This window comes from Bacillus rossius, chromosome 18 (genome assembly GCF_032445375.1).
Source record: "Bacillus rossius redtenbacheri isolate Brsri chromosome 18, Brsri_v3, whole genome shotgun sequence".
Taxonomy (NCBI): Eukaryota; Metazoa; Arthropoda; class Insecta; order Phasmatodea; family Bacillidae; genus Bacillus; species Bacillus rossius.
In genome coordinates, this window is record NC_086345.1 from 13789220 (window position 1) to 13804257 (window position 15038).

At 39.8% G+C, this 15038-nt stretch overlaps 1 protein-coding gene across 2 annotated transcripts in view; it reads right to left on the reverse strand.

Moving 5' to 3' along the window:
* Nucleotides 1-15038, reverse strand: part of LOC134541458 (ATP-dependent DNA helicase Q4) — a 40522-nt gene that overhangs the window by 4642 nt on the left and 20842 nt on the right. For both annotated transcript variants that reach the window (XM_063384929.1, XM_063384930.1), the window contains exons 7-11: nt 13311-13610; nt 10596-10707; nt 8055-8230; nt 6328-6645; nt 1752-1911 (exon numbers count right to left, since the gene is read on the reverse strand). In XM_063384929.1, coding sequence (XP_063240999.1) covers nt 1752-1911; nt 6328-6645; nt 8055-8230; nt 10596-10707; nt 13311-13610 — 1066 coding nt within the window. The remainder of the gene's footprint in view (nt 1-1751; nt 1912-6327; nt 6646-8054; nt 8231-10595; nt 10708-13310; nt 13611-15038) is intronic.

Consider the following 15038-nt stretch of genomic DNA (forward strand, 5'->3'; position numbering starts at 1 on the left):
CACCCGCGGACACTCCAGACTTCAATCACCACCCGCACTCAATTCAAAATGCCGTGTTTCATAGCATAACCATCGCACATTTTACACTAAAACCAATGAATTCGAAACTTTCCCTTGCCATCGTTGTGCTTGTTATATTTTATGAATGCGAAAATTACTGAAACAAATTATTATGCTTTTTTTTTTTTTACAAACAATTCCTCTAGAAAAGGCGTACACTCAACCTGGTGCTCGCGAGCACCCGAGTGCTCGCGGAAGGAATAATAACGGTGCTCGAATAGTTGTGGTCGAAAAGTGCTCGCAAACACCCTTATTCCACATTAAAAAAAATATATACATATACTGATTTTCTTGTATTGTTGATATGCTCTCGCTCAAGTATAAAAAGTAGGGGTGCGACATTTATGCGAGAATTTTTTTTTTGAAAGGTAGTTATTCATTAAAAAACAAACCCGTTCATGGAAAGTACGCTTATTTAAACAGTGAAGTATAAAAGAGCACGCCGAACAATTTAAATTAATTAAGTCGTGCAACAAAAACCTTTATCTACTTTAAATAGAAAAAACAAAATCTGCGATCCGAATGCGAGCCTGAACGAACGCATAACTGTCGTCGTAGTACACAATTACCACGTAAGAGTGCGGGCAATCGAATGGAAGTTAACTCGGTAGTCGACAGAAGAGCGCGCGTTGCGTGCAATCGGCGAGATATCGAAATTCGACTACGTGTGCGCGCTCTATACGGGAAGCAACATAACCAAACATGAATGATGCCAACTAGCGCTGGCTACATTTTCATAAGCGGTACACCGCGACGACGCAAACGAACAGATAAAGGCAAGAAAGTTTAAAAACGTCTTTAAAAGAAAATTTACACATCAGACAACTTCGTATTTCCGTTAATTAAATAAGTAAGTGGTAATGTCGGAATAAATATTAGTTTTCTACTTTAAAATACATCGTTTTATATGGAAAAAATACCCACAAAAAGTGCTCGGAATCAAATAGCGGGACCAAAAATATCATGCGACGTTTACGCGAGAGGATTTTTTTATCCAAATTTTGATGCCCTAAAATATAAGTGTGACAATTATGCGATAAAAGAGGGTAACAAACATCTATTTAAATTCAGGAGTGTAATGAATCTGTCCCATATAACACCATGCAACGATCCAAACTTACGTAAACAAATCATAACGGAAAACAATACAAAAAAATACATACTAATGGGTTCGATACAAATTACCCACATTTTATTTCAAAATGTGAAAAGTAGAAACGCTCAAGTTCAGACTGGGACACATCCTGTATTACATTTTTTTTTTGATAAGTTGAAAACAAGGAAAGTGAACAATAAGCAGTTTTTAAACACTGGAAAAAAAAAAAAACATAAAAATTTGTGTAAGTTTACTTACTTTATAATGTTGTTTAAGTTGTAATAACCATTAACGTAGAATAACATGTCCATTTATTTATTAAAATACATATGTACTATTCATACTCGAGGATACCTAATTTGTTATTTGTGTTTGAAAGTGATTCAAAATAAACGAAAAACTTACATTGTGGGCTGCGAGTAGCAACAACAACAACAACAGCATCTTACATTCTAGTAAATACAATATATCCTTCCCTAATTGAGTATTAATTGTAAGATGCTTTTCTCAGTACAAATATGCAGAGCTTCTCAAACTTCCATAAACAGAATTCTTTTAAGACTGTAAAAACCAGTCGTACGACACCGAGACTCACCTTTCTGCCACTCCAGGTTCTTGAGGCGAGCTTTGGCCAGCCCGCTGTCCCAGCCGATGGCGGCGGCGACCTCCACGACGGGGAACTCTATGATGTTGCTCTTCTCGTGGGACACGCCTCGACGCTGGTCCAGAGCTATCGCCATGGCCAGGGGCGCGCACTGGAACCAGAGCACGGATGCCACCTCATCCGCACGGACATAGGCATCGCGGTCCTATTTCGCTAATACTAGACCCAATATAAAACGAGAGTAAAACACCATGACAATGTACAAATTGCAAATACTAGACCCAATATAAAAACGAGAGTACAACACCATGACAACGTACAAATTGCAAATACTAGACCCAATATAAAAGAGAGTAAAACACCACGACAACGTACAAATTGCAAATACTAGACCCAATATAAAAACGAGAGTAAAACACCACGACAACGTACAAATTGCAAATAATAGACCCAATATAAAACGAGAGTAAAACACCACGACAACGTACAAATTGCAAATACTAGACCCAACATAAAAGAGAGTAAAACACCACGACAACGTACAAATTGCAAATACTAGACCAAATATAAAACGAGAGTAAAACACCACGATAACGTACAAATTGCAAATACTACACCCAATATAAAACGAGAGTAAAACACCACGCCAACGTAAAAATTGCAAATGCTAGACCCAAAATAGAACCATACAACTGTTATGAACTATAAATCAGCCCGGCCACGCAGAGCTTGTCTGAACAAAATAAGTAATCAGACTTGAAATTTCAATAAATTAACATTTGAGAACTCGCAAGGGGAGAATAAAATTTATTGATTTTTAACTGACTGATTCGATGCAATAATGTTTCAACAAAAAAAAGTTAAGTACCATACAAGTAATTTTTTGTCATCTTTATTGACCACGAGATTACGGTGTAGTTGCTTTCCATTTCTTCAATATTCCTCAATAATTTGGAACAGCATTAACGTAACTGACAGTAACAAAATTGAAAATATTCAAAATAAACTAATAACTATGATTACTTACAAAAAAATTCCCTCACCTGAATTTACCTTCTCTCGTGGACCGGCAAACATATTTAGAGTCACTGTTTGTAAAAAAAATTGTAAATACATGCTAGATTGCACAATCTGAAGACATGATAAGTGAGGGATTGGTGTACTTGCCGATCCCTAGTACCCACTGGTAATTTTAAAATCTCCTCGACACTTCTGTGTTATCACTGGAGACAAGATTTTAGGGTTTTATTTTCAGGCCAATTTTGTCTTTTAAACAAAAGATTTCAACGTTATTGTTTTTTTTTTTATGAAACCTATCACTGAACAAATATGATCCTTAAATGTTCCATGATGCTAATTTCTCCAAAACAGTGTCATTTTGACTGATACATGATGCACTTTTTCAGTATAAATAGTTTTAATAAGCATGTCTTACTCTTCGGAACAAATAAAATAAATCTGTCAAGTATTTCTGAGTTTGAAAAATACCCTGGGTCGTAATGTAAAAATGAGTAGCTAAAAACAATTTCAAGATTAAAGTAAACAAACTTTTTCCAAACTATTTTATTTTTATTAAATTATGGAACAAATGTCATGCAAAATAAATTACTTTCATTAAAATTGATATTTAAAATATTAGGTATTTGTCATTAGAGTTAAGTTTTGATTGAAAATGCTGATTTTAGTTGCAATTTGGTGCTTGGTGGTATATTAATTTGCAATTCAGTGTTATTATATGGTGTTTTGACATGCTTATCCGAGTTACCGTGTTTTATCGCATAAAGGTCGAATGCGCGTAATCGTCGCAACCATATTTTAGGCTGTCAAAATTGGGATAAAAAAAACTTCTCGCGTAAACGTCGCATGATGTTTTTGGTCCCGCTAGTAGATGCCGAGCGCTTTGTGTAGGTATATTTTCCGTATAAAACGATATATTTTAAAGTAGAAATCTAATATTTATTCGATCATTACCACTTACTTAATAAATTAACGGAAAAATACGAAGTTGTTTGACGTGTAAATTTTCTTATAAAGACGTTTTTAAACATTATTGCCTTTATCTGATTGTCTGCGTCGCCGCGGTGTACATATAATCGAAAATTTAATTTCGGTCATTACCACTTATTTATTTAATTAACGGAAATACAAACTTGTCTGACGTGTAAATTTTCTTTTAAAGACGTTTTTAAACGGTATTTCCTTTATCTGATTGTCTGCGTTACCGCGGCGTACCGCTTATAAAAATGTAGCCAGCGCATCATTCATGTTTGGTTATGTTGCTTCCCGTATAGAGCGCGCGCACGTAGTCGAATATCGATATCTCGCCGATTGTATGCAACGCGCGCTCTCTGTCAGGTGCCGAGTTAACTAGTACATTTGATAGCCCGCATTCTTTCGTGGCCAGTGTGTACTACGACACGTTAGTTCACGTCAGATTCAAGTGGCTTGCCTTTGCGTTAGAGTTATGGTTTTTCTATTTAAAGTTGAAGAAAGGTTTTTGTTTAAGGAATTATTAATATACAGATTTTTTATCGTGCTCTTGTATACTCCACCTTTTTTTTTAAATAAATGTTTCCATGAACTGGTTTTGTTTTTATGAATAACTTTACCAAACAAAATTTTTTTTTCCCCGCATAACCGTCGCAACCCTACTTTTCAAACTTGATTTTAGAATAAAATGTGCGACGATTATACGAGAAAACACGGTACGTATTTCTGTTTTATCACAATTCACCATATAATCTTGCCCCTAGTTATCACTGTCTTGTCCAGAAAGGCAAGCAGCCCTGTAACGTCGCAAGACCCTGCCCTGCCCAGCTGCTATGAATATTTGTTAAAGGAATAAATCTTATATTATGTCATTCAGAAAGGATCAGCTGAATATGCAAGTTCATAATTCACTTTAAACTTTGATACGTCTTATTTTATTTCGAAATTACTTTAAACTAGATTTTTACTGTAAGGGTGAATTTATATGTTTATGGTCTTGTTTGAATATTTGGTTTATAATGATAATTTCACGTGCGTGATCGATGCTGTGGTTGTGATAGACCTGAAAAGAATAATTTGTGAAATTAACTTCAAAGGTTTTTTTATTTAAATTACACCATTAACAGTTTCTAGAAATATTATAATCATCAGAAAATGTAGATTTACAACTCAATACCTGCAACAGTCATCGAGAGCTTTTGCAAAGTGTTCTTGTTCGTGTAAGGAATGGTCGTCGTCTTTAAGCCAGGTACGACTGTGTGTTGACCATGTCCCCCCCGCGAGGGTGGGGGCCGGCTGGACCCCTGGGTCCAGGGCCCGGGCGCAGCCCTGATTTTTCTTAAATGTTCAACTATCATAATTTTTTTACAAACTAGAAAATCATAATTGAACATTTTATAAATAAAGCTTAGTTTGGTCTTATAAAATATGTAGGTAGTAACCATAATCATACCCTGTATTTGCAGGTTAAACAACATTCTAAAAAGAGCGCAGGTAAGAAATAACCATGCAGTTACAATGTAGCAGGTGAACTGTAGAATTGGGAGAAGGATGGGGGGGGGGGGGGGGCAGTAGCGGATCCAGAGGAGGAGGGGCGGGCTAAGGGGGGGGGGGGGTTCAAGCCCCCCTACAAAAGCATCTGGGTCCACTATTGTTTCGGTGTTTTGCCTCGATGAAGCCTAGCCTCAGCCGGGTGTCAAAGCCCCTCCCGAACCAAAATCCTGGATCCGCCACTGGAAATGGGTGTTGCGACGGGATACACACAGAGCCAGAGCGCCGGGTGTTTCCCCCGGCCCGCGGAGGCCTCGATCGCCGGGAGAATTTCGTGGCTCCCCTGCAAAAAAAATTTTCAGGGTCCCGCGTGCCTGTCCCGAGAGAGGAATACACAGAGTCCGAGTGCCGAAACTTTCCCGGGGTGCGGAGGCCTCGATCGCAGAGAGATTTCTCTCGTATCCTGGCTGTAATATTTAACATGTATTTTTGACGTGACAACGTCTAATAAATCGATGAACGCCGGCTGCACGCACGAAAAAGTGCCCCGTAACACACATTGTCACGTTACACTGTGTCCCGTTACGCTCATTGTACGCTTGCGCCGCATCTATCTCTCTTCCACTGGATTTGAACAACCATCGATTTGACTTTTTCGAGGAACATTAAACTTGAAACACTCCCATTTGTTTCCTACTTTTCCTATCATCGTCCTATCCTTATCAGAATAACACAGATTGGAAGAAGTTAAACAGCAAACGTGTATAAAAGTTATAGTTAAAATAATCTCTTGGTTAAAGTAATAAACATATTCGAATCAATGAGTGCAAATAAAAGTAAATTTATCAATTAACTTGTATATTTCATTTCACTACTTCTTTGCATCCATACAAAATAGTGATAATTCAATAAAAAATGATTCAATTTTATTCGTAAAAGTATGCAATCATTTCATCAATGTTTTGTTATGACGTTGTCACGTTAACCTGTCGTCCGTAAACCGAATTTACAGACAACTATTTTTTTTTAATGTGATTTGGGGCGTCTCGGATCCGGGACTGGAGACGGGCGACGGGCAGACACTCACCGTGCCGGCGGCGCGGCGCAAGGCGGAGGGGCCCTTGTAGCTGACGACCTTGCAGAGGGTGTACGCGGGGGGCAGGACGCTCGCCCACCGCCGCGGGTCCAGCTGCAGGTAGCACAGCAGGGTGAGCACGTTCTCCCGGGGCAGGTCCAGGGCCAGCACCGTGTCGTCCAGGGGGAAGGCCACCTCGTGGCCCGGGCAGGGCGCGCCCGCCGTCGCGCACTTGCAGCCCACGAACACCCGCTGCAGCAGCCGGCGCACCGTGTGGCGGTCCACCGAGTCCGCGTGGATGTGCCGGCGCAGCTCGTTCTTGTCCCGGCCCTGCGCGCACACGGCACACGCCGGTACCGACGCTCACGACATGTCCGCAAACACACATCATCTTCATCTATACATATATATATGTACACACACAACACACACACACAAACACACACACAAAACAAACAAACATACAAACACACACACACAGACAAACACACAAACAAACACACACAAACAAACATATATATATACAAAGAAGAGTTAATGTTTTGTCTTTTATACAAACGTACAGATTTACTCCGAGCTTGACAAAATTTTCACACACTCAGAATGCCTACAAATACCTAGTGAACCAATTTCAAAGACCTTTTTTTTTATAGTGCAGTTTCCAACTGTTTGTATTTTTTTTATTGTGCGACTATACAATGAAATGAGGCATGGAAAAAAAAGTTAGCGAGATACGGCTGGGAATAACTTGCCTTTTAAGCGCCACTGATGTTTATTTAAGGACTCTTTTTCATGACTATCCTTTAGTTTCCTTAACTTTCTACGTGACTTCCAGGACCTTCGAGAACTGTAGTCACCCTACACTTGATAAAAAAAAAAAAAAAAAAAAAAAAGAAGGTCATTCTCCATGAGATTACAAAAAAAAAACCACCCCATCCCCAGCTACCTCTTAAGGCATCTTTCACATGGGGAGCCTTTCAGCTAGGGCGTTAGCCATAGCGTAGTCGCAAAGCAAGCGTCGCAACGGATCGTAAAGGTGCTGTGGCCAGTATCTTCTTTACAGACAATGCCGTAATCGACCGCAAAAACGCTAAAGTACCAGAACATGCTTTCTGTAATTATCTCGCAGCGCCACTATTTAATTTTAGTTTTTCATTTATTAGGTACCTATCCAGTAACAAAATAAATACAAACAAAAAGAAAGACGGGAACTGAAGTGGCTAGCACAGAGGAGAGGGTAGGAGAGAGAGGAAACGAAGAGGAGAAGGAAGAGAGATAAGAGTGGAAAGGAGGTGAGAGAGAGAGGGGAGAGAGAGGAAAAATAGAAAGAGAAACATGACATACATATACATACATGATATCCCTAGTAATTACGTAGATTTGCAAAACTGCTTGGTTCACACCGACAGGAGCGTAGCCAGGATTTCTTTTCCGGGGGGGGGGGGGGGGAGGGGGGGGGTTGTTTACTTAACACCCTGCCCCCGTACTAGGGAGAAGGGGGGGTCCGGGGGCCCTACCCCAGAAAAATTTTGAATGTGTAAATTGGTGCTATTTAAGCAGTTTCGTGATTAAAATATTGGATTTAAATAACATAAATTTGTGTCCCGACTTTAATATTTCGGGGGGTGTTTGGACACCCAAAACACTCCCCCCCTGGCTACGCCCGACACCGACACGAAGGCGACGTCGCATCGGAGAGAGAGAGAGAGAGAGAGAGAGAGAGAGAGAGAGAGGCCCACCTTGCTGTCGAGGAAGAGGTGGCATTGAGCCGGCAGGCCGTCCCTCCCGGCACGCCCCACCTCCTGCACGTAGCTCTCGAAGCTGTGGGGCATGTTGTAGTGGATCACTCCGCGGATGTCCGGCTTGTTGATGCCCATGCCGAAGGCCACCGTCGCCACCACGATCCTCAGCTCGCCTGCGGGCATGCCAAACTCGCCATTAGCACCCCGCTTGAACCAACGACAACTGAACGTCTGGAACGTTACAGAAGTACGAGATGTGATGATGTGAGAACTGGAGTGTTAAAAAAGAAAAAAGAAAATTTTGATCTTGGTTGAATAGCCACTTTGTTGTTGCCCATTGTGTTACATATTTTTGTATGGATGTCTATAAAGTAGATTTTCTCAGTTTTATTCACTAAGAAACCATAACTTTAACATAAATAATAAAAAAAAATGTATATATGGATTAGTATAATGGCAATAGAAACGAAAATGATTGACTACACACTAAATTCATGTCCGCACATCCATATCTCTTTGGTGTAACTTTGCTCCTTTCTGATAGGCTTGTCTTTGTCATATACACATATATATACATATATACGGTATAATTGTTTACTGATGTGTTAAAATATTTAAATACTATTTATTTAAATAATTTTTATATAGAACATAGCACTGTTGGATTGACTGAGTGCTCGAGAAAACCCACAAGCTCGCTGCGATATCCGCCAAGTTTTCTACTTTGGGAAAAAAATCCAGGTCCAACTCTGCCGAGAGTCGAATCTGGATCGTAGTGCAGTAGGCAAGTGTTCTGACCACTCAACCACCGTGGCATCTATTACTCCAGTGTTGCCAGATGTTGAACATGCAATTTTGGTACTAGGCTCCTTGTGAACTTATAGTGTTCAGTAAAATCCTAGAATGCTACTGTGTACAGCAAAAAAAAATCGTCAACTATTATAGTGATAACTTTCACTTCATCAGTTAAGTTTTACTTAAGTTTTTAGTAGGAAAAAAGTTGGGGTATTTTCTTAGTTGGTACCACGAGTCTAATTACAGTACATCTGGCAAGACTGTCTTGCACTAACAATGTTGCGGATGAATTGACCAGGCTCTAAGGTTTCCAGCTGCGTCGAGATTGAAATAACTATATCTCTGAAGCTATGATCGAAAATGCGGCCTCCATCCTTAGGGCAGCTGGGTTGTTACACTGAAGATGGCGACCGAAATGCCAAACCCAAACGTCGGAGATTGTTTCATCGACCTTGAAACTATTAAAACCCAAAACCTGGTTAGTTCAGACAAGGCCATGAAGAACTTGCCAACATTAATGTTGCTGCTAATGTAGCACATAGCATCCAGCATTCCCCACTGATACATACAAATACAAATAGCAGACATAGTTTTTCATTTTTGGGAAAGTAATTTACAATGCTGAAAAAACAAACCTTCAACCACAGACATGTTCTAATCGATACACAATTACATTTCTATATGTATGAATTAAAAATTAAACTCATCAAAATGATTCATTGCTCCCCACGATAAAATATTTATAGTAATAAATATGTAAACGAATGAAGAAAGAATGACTAAAGAATAAGGAATAAGGGAATGATTGAAGGGATGAATGAAGTACTTCAATGAGGAATGAATGAATTATGGCTTGACATCTCTCCGACATTGGGGTCACTAAAGATGGCGAGGGGCAATGAGACGAAAACAGCACATTGATGGAATAAGTGAGTTTGCTCTACGTTTCTCATTTGTGAAATATCCAGAATCAACAATGGCAGAAATTTGAATTCGACTCAAATCTCAGTGGGATGGATAGACACGACTAGTGTTTGCTGACAAACATTTTACATTAACTAATGCGTTAGCAACAGAACGGCTGGTAAAGAGACTTTGGCGATTGCTCGGCTTGCCCGGTCCTATAGCCTTCCCCCGATCTACGAAAACATCAAATAAATAAATACATGATATGGCTAGAGACTGGAAAAATTCGCGAGTTCAATGACCTCCAGGATAGATTACACGATCCTCTGCCTACTTGGGCAAACGGCGCCCGTTCATTGGGTGCTGAATTTTGAGGCGTCTCAAGTGGGTGACTTGTGATTGGATAATTCTTTGATTGATTGCCTCTGATTGGCCGAGAGTCCTACATATCGCTGCCTGAGTATTGGAGTGTTCTATGTCCACTTTTTTAGTTTTTTATGCTATGGACACGAAATTAATATTAGTATTCATTTGTACTATATCCACACACGTCTACGCACATAAAAATGTTTGTTCTTAATTTAAGACCAATATTATTTTGTTCTATGTCATGGTATTCACAGTTATTTGAACTTTCAAATGCCTATATCTCAGTTCCGACTTCAATGGACATACAACACTCCAATTCTCAGGCGACGATATTAACAGTGAACCAACAGCAGAAGCAGCACAACGCTGTAATTATTAGAATTTTTTCATATCACGAAATGAACCCGCAAATTTTTCCGGTCTCTAGATATGGCACGCACCGCCGGCTGCGCGGCACAAGGGACTCACCTGACATGAACAACTTCTGCACCTGCTTGCGGCGAGCGGCGCTGAGCCCCGCGTGGTACGGCTCTGCCACCTCCGACAACCTCGACTTCTTGGCCTTCCTACCGTGCGCGTCCTGTCAGAGGGAGGGAAAAAAAAATAACTCCGATGCAAACGTTGATGTTCCTGCGTACGACAGAGAGCTCCTGGTTACATTTTCTTAAGAGGCCACTCCAGTGTTTCAGGGGCACTATGCAACCCGCGTTAACGTCATAAGATTCAATGCTATTTTCATTATGCTTATAACTTATTAACTAATATAGATTTCGAAATGATGCTTGCTTGATATGTAAGACAACAATTCTCTTATCAAAGTCCCTTTCATCAAAAACGTGCATAAATTATTGTTCAAACCTAAACAATACACTTATGCATATTAGTAAAGATTAGTATAAGACCATATTTTATACACTTTTGAATAAAGGGGCATTGATAAGAGCATCGTAGTCTTACATATCAAGCAAGCATCATTTCTAAATCTATTTTAGTTAATTAGTTATAAGCAAAATGAAAATAGCATTGAATCTTATGAGGTTCACGCGGGTTGCGTAGTGCCCCTGAAACACTGGAGTGGCCTCTTAAGGGGCCCGCCTCGTCAGGGGCGTATCTGTGTCGGCGAGGCGGGATGATAAGCACGACGCTCGCTGGTGCTTCTAGCACGGTGTCTCCTCTGGACTGGCGCGCAGTCTTCTCGTCGTGCACATGAGCGGTGACCGTAACATTACATGGCGGAGAAATGAAGATAAAGGTGTAATGCAAGTCCATTAAGTGCTTTCAAGAATCTGTACTGGTTGTTTTACGCCTAAAAATTACTCTTGAAAACACACATTTTAGCCATTTTCACTCTTCTAAAAATACACTTTAAAAACTTGATCCTAAATCAAAAGTACTTTTCGGCCCTCAGCGAATTCTTAAAATGCTTTTCGTAAGCAGACCTCCACTCGGATGTCTCGAGTAGTTTTGAAATCGCGTTGTTTTTTTCCTGAAGCTGTGAGCACCGTGTGTGTGCCCGGGCAGATGGCACCCTTAAGTTTGTTTATTACTTGGGCCAAGATGGTATGGTGAATTGTGATAAAACCAAAATAACACCGAAAAGCATTCCAAAACACCGAACAACACCAAAATGCAAGTTATATCATAGAATTAAGTAGAATTTAATCAAAACTTAATTCAATTCATAAAAAAAAAAATCTTTTAATGTTTGAAATTAAAGGAATGTCATCCCAAAACAAAAAATTGTACCAAAGTGCATGGATCAGAAAAATTAATTTAATTTGTTTTATTGTGCATCTCTTACCGAATCACTTTTAAACCACAATTGATAGCTTATTTATTTTAACTGTTTTGTTTTAGACCAATTTATTAGAAATTATTATATCGTAAAAAATGCAACATATAAATTTGGTCTACTTGACACTCTTTATTGAGCAAAATGCAAAAGAGTGCAGCCTGATGTTTTCATCCTATTTGCCAACCTATCGTTTGCAGCTAAGATAGACTCACTGTATTAACTGGAGCGATGATAAGTCTTACGCAGTTATATGGCATTTTCAAAGGACTTTTTTTTATAAATGATGAGCACTTCAAACTAATTTAGCTGAAAAAAAATTTATTTAGAAAATTAGCTAAAACAGTATTTATGTTAGAAATGGACAAAAAATAGCATCTAAAATGTAAATTACCAAAATATAGCAATTCCACCAAGATGCTAATTCTTCCAGGCCCTTGTGAATAAAGTTGTTTTATTTATTCAAATTTTGATTGGAATGTAAAATTAATCTTGAATAATGACTATTTTTCCATAGTCCAAGAAAAATTGATCCAAAATAGAGTAAAACAAAAAATATAAAGAATATACATGGAACCATATCAAAGAAATGAAGGAAAATTAAAAATAACACTGGCAATGCATTTTCTTAAACCAGTAAAATGTTAAGATAAAATAGTTTTGTTTATATAACTTATTAAGTGCACAAAACAGAGTATTATTTACAATTTTAAAACATAAACAAAGATTTATTAAATATAAAAACCAATGCGTGAATAGTGTTCCAGAAAAAAAAAATACGAAATTCCTCAGTTAATCATGTTGGCCTCACAAGAGCTACTTTTTTTTTCCCCTTCAATATTTGGATATCTATTGGTAACAAATAATTATGTGTGTGTGTGTGTGTGTGTATTCTTGTGTGTGTGTATGTGTGTACATATTTGTTTGTACGTATGTATGTATGTATATAAAAATTTGAAATGTCAGTTCGAACATCAAGTTAATCACGAATATGCAGGGGCGTAGTAGCCAGGGGGTGGTTTTTTATGGGTTCAAACCCCCAACCCCACCCCTTAGCACCAAATCTATAATTAATTTCTTATTCATCACTTAAACAAATTTCATATTAAAATTGATAAAATTTTTACCATTACAATATTTAAATTTTAAGCACTGAATACTGCTAAAATAGCACTATTTTACACCTTAAAATCCAAATTTTCCCCGGGGGAGGACCCCCCCGACCCCACGCTTTAATACGGGGGGGGGGGGGGGGGGGGGAGGAGGAGGCATGCTTCTTAACACCCCCATACAAAAATCCTGGCTACGCCGCTGTGAATAAGGAATATGTATTCCTGGAGTACCCGCAGACGGGTGTGACGGCCGAGAAAGGGCGGCACGTGTGCGGTCACCTGCAGGCACGTCCGGATCAGGGCGGCCAGCCGCTCGCACTCCTCCCTCCGCGTGCAGTACACGACGATTGAGCCGCAGGGGGCGAAGCGCCTCCCGCCCAGCAGGCCGACCAGGGCCCGGTCCCGCTCGGGGTCCCGGGACACCGACAGCAGGAGGTTGGCCGGCAGGGGGACGTCGCTGATGACTCCCCGCTCCCCGTCGGGCACGCCCAGGTGCGGCGCGATGCCCGCCCGAGTCGCCGCCGTCGCCGTCGCCGTCAGCCCCAGGATCGTGCTCACCCCGAGCTTCTCCCTCAGCACCTGCGGGCACCACCAGCTTCTGTCCTCGCCGTCAGTGGGGACAAGATGGCCGCCGGCAGCGCTGCGCCCTGGGCTATTAGCACTTTTCAAATGTGCATCAGACTTGGAGATGCCCTCGGCCCACGCTGGGCGATGCTGACAACCCCTCCCCCTCCCCTCTTCCCGCCCACACACACACACACACACACACACACACACAATTCTAAGGCGAATCGCAGTAACAGTAAAACTGAAATAACACCAAAAAGCACGCCGACACCCATTATAAGAGACCCGGAAAAATCCGCGGATTCATTCCGTGACGGTCTGAAATTCAAACACGTGTGTACAATTCCGCTGGTTCTGCCATATTGGCTCGCAGTTTTAACTGGAGCTCTCTTAGAGACTTATCGACCGAAGAAGCGTCGAATCACAAGCTACCCCGGTGGAGACGCCTCACACAATTTAGTATACCCAACGAACACGCGTGTTTTTTCTTGAGATGTGCAGAGGATAATGGAGGTTATCCTAGAGGTCGCTGAATCCGCGAATTTTTCCAGTCCCTGCCCATTATACAACACTTAAATGTCAGTTGATACACCATATATAGCACCAAAATGCAACTACTATCAAAAATTAATCCGCATTTATGCAACAAACCTAATATTTAATACATTAATGTATTCAGCATGATGATTTTACAAATTTGTATGTACTAAGTAGATTGGAAAAATTTATTTTAACTCTTTTTTTGATCTTACAACTGTTATTAGTAACTAATTTACATGTACATTTTTCATACAAGTCATACTTGCAGAATAGTTTTTATTCTGAGTGCATCTATCCGTTGAAAAGATACGGTTTTAGTGAAATAAGTTATCATAAAACATTTGAGCCATGTTTTCAATAATATACCATCTTAATGAATAAAAAAAGTCATAAAAAATAAAAACAATAACATTGAAATTTCCTGTTTCAAAAATGAAAATGGCCTAAAAAAAAAAAAACCATAAAATCTTGTCTCTAGCCTTGACAGCTTCCCAACTACACACTAAATACGAAGGTGTTTTTTAAGCACAATCACCTTCATGGAAACATTCAACAGTGTTTAATGTTTTTTTTGAGAGTATTTTAAATGCCTCTACTGATTAAGAATACAGCCGATTGTGAAACACACGCTGTTATTCGTTTTTCTTAGCGCTGAAGGTGTGAAAGCGACTGAAATCCATAGTCAGATCAGTAAAGTGTTTGGAGAAAACATTTGACAGACGGGGTGGAGCGGAAATGGGTTAGAGCTTTTTAGAAGATGGCCGCACAAGTGTTTATGATGAAGAACTTCCGTCATTACTAATTTTTTAATTTTTTTTAATAATTTACCTCTAGTGCAAATTTTCCAAAAGAAACAAAAATAATTCAGCCTCCACCAACCGCATAGCTGGCTAGTTCTCT